The 6,007-nt window shown below is 48.1% G+C and overlaps 1 protein-coding gene across 1 annotated transcript in view; it reads left to right on the forward strand.

Moving 5' to 3' along the window:
• The window catches only part of LOC103481169 (DNA topoisomerase I, mitochondrial), a 23,486-nt gene that overhangs the window by 6,061 nt on the left and 11,418 nt on the right, over positions 1 to 6,007 (forward strand). The window contains exons 5-14 of the mRNA XM_008436468.2: positions 705 to 812; positions 884 to 971; positions 1,097 to 1,224; positions 1,297 to 1,412; positions 2,301 to 2,422; positions 3,693 to 3,815; positions 3,917 to 4,104; positions 4,654 to 4,798; positions 5,325 to 5,468; positions 5,544 to 5,729. Of these exons, the coding sequence (XP_008434690.1) occupies positions 705 to 812; positions 884 to 971; positions 1,097 to 1,224; positions 1,297 to 1,412; positions 2,301 to 2,422; positions 3,693 to 3,815; positions 3,917 to 4,104; positions 4,654 to 4,798; positions 5,325 to 5,468; positions 5,544 to 5,729 (1,348 nt within the window). The remainder of the gene's footprint in view (positions 1 to 704; positions 813 to 883; positions 972 to 1,096; positions 1,225 to 1,296; positions 1,413 to 2,300; positions 2,423 to 3,692; positions 3,816 to 3,916; positions 4,105 to 4,653; positions 4,799 to 5,324; positions 5,469 to 5,543; positions 5,730 to 6,007) is intronic.

A 6,007-nucleotide genomic window follows, 5' to 3' on the forward strand; every position in this document is an offset into this window, starting at 1 on the left:
CGTTAGGGGGCCACCGGTGGGCCGTTAGGGGGCCACCGGTGGGCCGTTAGGGGCCCATCGGTGCCGTTAGGGGCCACCAGTGGGCCCAGCTGTAGAGGTGGTTGCCCCAGAAACGGTCCTGACTGGTACCTGCTGGTCAGGAACCATTTTTATAATCGCATAACTTCTCCCTGTTTTCCTCGTTATTTTATGATGACACTCTGGACACGTTTCCATGACGTCTCATCACGAGTCGCTCTCTGATCTTAATGAACTAAATTTAAACTGCTGAGTTTAATTATGTTTTTCTTGGCTGGGAAATGTTCAAGCTTCCATCATGTGATTGTTGTTTTTTCCTCTTTAAAAGTTATAATTGTGTAATAATTACTGGGACTGATATCATGATGGTTAACTGTCAGAGTGTGAAGTAAATGATTGTGTTTCTCTTTTCTGACATTTAATTGACACTGCAGTGTAAATTAAAGCTGTCATGAATCTGTAATTTGTTATAAAATATCAAACGTATTAAAATGTGATCGAACTGAAAGCTAACTATGGTCTGAATGAAATCAAATGAATCACAGATGGGATTAAAACAAGACTGTTGCAGAAAGCAGGTTGTGTAAAAGCAGAGGCTAAAATATTAATAATGGTTTATTTTTAACTCAAAGGTGAGACAGGATTTAGGCTGTTTGTGAAATAAACGCTGCTGTTTCTCTGATCAGTGATTTGGTGAAACTCGAGCTGCAGGACGACTTTACTGAGAGGAAGAAGAGAGGCTTGAAAAGGAAACGTGTGAAAGACGAGTCGATGGAGGAAGAAGCTGCATTCGTGTACGTTGGGCTGATTCTCATCAAACTGAAGCTTTTTATTACTCTGACTTTCTCCTCTCACATTCCTGCAGCTCAGGGAGGGGAATCAAGCCCCTCAGTGACAAAGAAGCAAGTGAAGAAGAAGCTCAGAAAAAAGAATCCAAGAAGAAACCCAAAAAGGTAAACCTTCATCTCTGCTGGAGTCTTCCTCCTTCTGGACCGGCTGAACGCTGAGCCGCCTGTCTGGACGTTCGGGTCACAGCGACACATTTTCAATCCACATCTTAAACATTTGTCTCTGGCAGACGGTCAAGAAAGAGGAAGAAGAGCAGCCAGTCATCAAAAAACCCAAGAGGTCAAAGGAGGAGATCGAAGAAGCCAAAATGCTGAAGATGAAGAAGAAGGAAGAGGAGGAGCAGAGCCGCTGGAGATGGTAGGAAACGCCGTCCTGCTCGTCCTGCAGTCGCTCGTCTCCGCCTGTTGTCATCTGGCTGCTTTCTGTCAGGTGGGAGGAAGAGCGGTACGAAGACGGAGTGAAATGGAAGTGCTTGGAGCACAACGGGCCCTACTTCCCTCCGGAGTACCAGCCTCTTCCTTACAACGTTCACTTCTTCTACAACGGTCAGTTGGGTTTGATTCTGGCAGGACAACCAGTCGGTGGTGAATTCGGTGAGGACCAGCTGCCAGTAGGCGGCAGGAGCTTCTCACTCCAGGACCGATTCAGGAAATGACGAATCACATTATTCTGTTATTGAAGAAATCAATAATCATTAAATGTATAAACTCAAGTAAGGCCATTTGCCGAAACGGTATACTCAGAAAAGGAATTAAGCTAAAACTACCGTATTTTCCGCACTATAAGGCGCCTAAAAACCTTCAATTTCCTGAAAAGCCGACAGTGCGCCTTATATATGGACCAATATGGAGCCACAACAGGTCCAGCAGCTACGGTAAGCAGCCGCCGACTTCATTTTCCCCGTAGAAGAAGAAGCGCGCGGTGCATGCTGGGATAGGTGTCAGAACGCTGGTTTGTTAATAAAGTTTGATAATACATTTAAAGCCAGGGGCAGAGGGGCGGGGGAAGAGAGACAGAGACTGCGGCGGCGGCGGCGTGTCGGTTGATCTGTGTTACCCAGAATGCAGTTGGGCACAATATGGCAACACCAACACCATGAGTGAAACAACGACTGGGGCAGCTACTATATAAAGAACTCTGGGACCATTTCTTTACAAATGTGGATGTGCAATAATAGAGTACGGAACAAATTGGCTACCCAAACTAAACTGTCTATTCTTTGCGCCTTATAGTGCGGAAAATACAGTATAAAAATGTTTTTATTTAAAATAATAATAATTTTTAAAAATTGTCTATAAATCCCAGAACTCAAGTTGGGTTCAGACTGCAAAAAGTTTCTGAAAGCTCTGCAGCTGGACGGCCGCCAGGCGTCTCCAGGTGAAGCGTGGCGCCGCCAGGCGAGGCATCCAGGTGAGGTCTGTGTTTGTCTGCAGGTAAGAAGATGAAGCTGAGCCTCGCAGCAGAGGAGGTGGCGCTTTTCTTTGCTCAGATGTTGGACCATGAATACACGACCAAGAAGGTGTTTCGTGAGAACTTCTTCAGAGATTGGAGGAAGGTAGGACCAGACCTGCGTTCCCATTGGCTGTTGGAACCTGAGTGTGTGTGATGGTGTGTGTAGCAATGTTCTCTCTGTAGAGGAAACCGAGCCTCAAGGCACATCATGCAGAATTAATTTTGCGGCGCTTAGTGCTCAATGCTCTTGAAAATACGATTTATGTGAAAGCATTGATATGCTAATCCAGACAACGAGCTTCCCTGCACATGAACAAATCCAATTATGATGTTTTATTATAGCCAGAAAAGCCGTGAGCGCTCCGCTGCCCCCAGAGCCCGCCCGCCGCCCGCTGCCAGTCAGCCTGACTGACAACCAACAGATGGACCGTTTGTTTTATTGATAACTGATCGGTTCAGATCCAGTCCAGGTTTGGTGACTGGACGGGTTTACCGATCGTTATCGATGGGCTGAGCTTTCACGGCTCGTTTTGTTGACCTGCAGCAGCTTTAATTATGAAACCTGTTGATGTGATGCTGGTTGGGTAAAGACTGATTCAGCACCAAGCCCATCCATCCATCATGCACGCTCATCCATCCCACTGGGGTCGCCAGGGGTTCTGGTGCTCATCTCCAGCCGTCTCGGCTCCAAACCTCGTCACTTTAAAGGGGATCTTTCATTTAAAAAATTCACTTTTTTCAGGTTTTTGTTCTTCCATTTGTGTCAGCCGCTTCCAGAAATGGTCTCGGCACTAAAAACGCCATCCAGCCGCTTTCTGGCAATAAGTTCATGTTTTTGGTGTCCTGCCTCGTTACCTAGCAACCAAGTGGAGCTGCTGCATCCTGGATGTTCAGGAGGATCCTCCTGTTCTGCTTCTGGGTCAAAGATGTACCATTGTAGAACTGCATGCTGTTATTTTTACGCCTACGGGATGTAAGCATTGAGTTGGGGGCGTGGCCAGCTGCAGCTTATTTGCATAAAAGTGACAGGAGCTGAAAACAGGAAGGACTCAGAAGGTGAAACCTGATCATTTGAGGATGATGTGGTGCATAAAATGTAGCAAACATGTTTATAACCCGTAGCTCTAACCTGACTGGGTTAAACGGAAACACAATGGGACCGCAGGGAGAACATGGACAGAACCTCTGGGTCGGACTGCAGGTTCGTTCAGAACGACCGAGCTGAAGGTGCAGCTGAATGCTTTCCCATGCAGCTCAGCAGCACTTCATGCATCACTGCTGTCAGTTAGAATAATTTAATGTGTTAAGAGTTTCCCCAGTCCAGGTCAGGAGAGAAATCCCAGTTTCATGTTAACTGGTTTGTCGTCTCATAGGAGATGACCCATCAGGAGCGGTTAGTCATCACAGATCTGGAGAAGTGTGACTTCAGAGAACTCCACGCTTTCCATAAAGACAAGGTGGAAGCCAGGAAGGCTCTGAGCAAAGAGGAGAAGCAGGTAACGCTCCGCCTGCTCCCTCCGCTGAGCTCCTCTGGGAACGCCGCCGTCGGTTTCCCACCTCTAAGCGACGCTCCGTCTCTACTGTGTATCTGCCGTAGGCTCAGAAAGATGCCAATCAGAAGATCGTGGATAAATATGGCTTCTGCCTGCTGGACAACCACAGAGAACGCATCGGGAATTTTAAGTTGGAGCCTCCGGGTTTGTTCCGAGGGAGAGGAGAGCATCCCAAGCAGGGAATGCTGAAGAAACGGATCCAACCGGAAGATATCATCATCAACTGTGGCAAGTGAGTGGGAGGTGTTGTTAGGTGAGACCTGCAAACTTTAAAAACCAGGATGGTCTGGAAAAAGGTCTGATCTGGAAAGTTTCCACTCCGAGGTTTCCAGGGAATGAACACTTTAACGGAGGTTCCTCTCATTTCCAATGAATTGCTGCGTTTCAGTTCTACTCAAAAATTCAGAATTCCTGGTTGGAAAATTGGGATTTCCCACTGTTAAACTGGGAGTAACTCAAACTTCTCCCAGTTACGACCTGTAAAGCCGAGTTTGTGTGTCAATATGGCCGCTCCACTCGTCAACAGCAGGAAAACTCGATTATTTTACACTCGTGTAACAATGCATCTAATATTAACGCTACATGTAACAGCCGTACCGATTAATCCCCATTCATTTAATTGTTTCAGCCCTAGAAAACATTAGTGGAACATTTGGGTCTTTAGTTCCCTTAAACTTGTGTGGGTGAATATTTATTTACCCCTAATTACCCAGAAGCCCTGCAGCTTCTCTCCTTTCCCCCTGAGAGGAAGCAGCACTGACTCATGTTTCCGTTTCTGCAGGGAGTCCAAGCCACCTGCGCCCCCTGCTGGTCACCACTGGAAGGAAGTACGGCACGACAACACCGTGACGTGGCTGGCCAGCTGGACCGAGAACGTCCAGGGATCCATTAAGTACATTATGCTCAACGCCAACTCCAAACTGAAGGTAGTCCAGACTAAAGGCGGCCCGTAGGGAAGGCGGCCGGTAGGGAAGGCGGCCCGTAGGGAAGGCGGCCCGTAGGGAAGGCGGCCCGTAGGGAAGGCGGCCGGTAGGGAAGGCGGCCCGTAGATATGGCGGTCCGTAGGGATGGCGGCCCGTAGGGAAGGCGGTCTGAACTTTATTTGTTCTGTGGCTGAGATTTAAATTAGACGCGGCTTTAATGGACTAATTCTGTAGGCGACCGGTTTTATTGGATTGTATTTAGTGGTGTCGGAGTAAAGGGGGCTGACTTTGTGCCCCTTTAAAATGCAGCTCAGTATTTTACCAGATATTACTTGTGTGTGGATCATCCAGATTGAGTGAATAAACGTGTTCTCCGTTTGATCCGCTTATTCCTTCTAGTTTTAGTTTCAGTCTGCATCCATGATGTGATTATCTACAGAATATTTTAAATTTCTGACCATTCAGTCGGCGGTTTATTATCCTCAGTCTCTCTGATTGCTCTCCTTCCCGTCTCCAATCTGACCTGCAGGGAGAGAAGGACTGGGAGAAATACGAGGTTGCTCGGAAGCTCAAGTCGTGTGTGGACAGCATCCGGGACGGTTACCTCCGCGACCTGAAGTCCAAGCAGATGGTGACGAGGCAGAGAGCCGTGGCCCTGTACTTCATAGACAAGGTGTTTGGGTCGCCAGCCGCTCTCTGCTCTGTGGTTAATCGTGTCTGAGCTGATGGACGTGTTTCCGTGCCGCAGCTCGCCCTAAGAGCGGGAAACGAGAAGGAGGAGGGCGAGACGGCGGACACGGTCGGCTGCTGCTCGCTGCGCGTCGAGCACATCACGCTCCACGACGAGCTGGACGGAAACGAGTGCGTGGTGGAGTTCGACTTCCTGGGGAAAGACTCCATCCGCTACTACAACAAGGTGCCGGTCATCAAGAAGGTACAGAGAAAAACATGGTGCAGGTTTTATGTCCATCAGTTTCAGTTTGGTAATTAATTTAGACCAGTGGTTCTTAACCTGGGTTCGATCGAACCCCAGGGGTTCGGCGAGTCGGTCTCAGGGGTTCGTTGGAGCCTCTGCCACGGAGGTAAAGACACACTTGTGTAAAGTCGTGATGACGCCCTGCTTTGCCATCACTTGCTGCAGAGGATCACGTTACATTGCTTAGCCAATCAGAGGATCACGTTACATTGCTTAGCCAATCAGAGGATCACGTT

This window comes from Poecilia reticulata, linkage group LG19 (assembly GCF_000633615.1).
Source record: "Poecilia reticulata strain Guanapo linkage group LG19, Guppy_female_1.0+MT, whole genome shotgun sequence".
Lineage (NCBI taxonomy): Eukaryota > Metazoa > Chordata > Actinopteri > Cyprinodontiformes > Poeciliidae > Poecilia > Poecilia reticulata.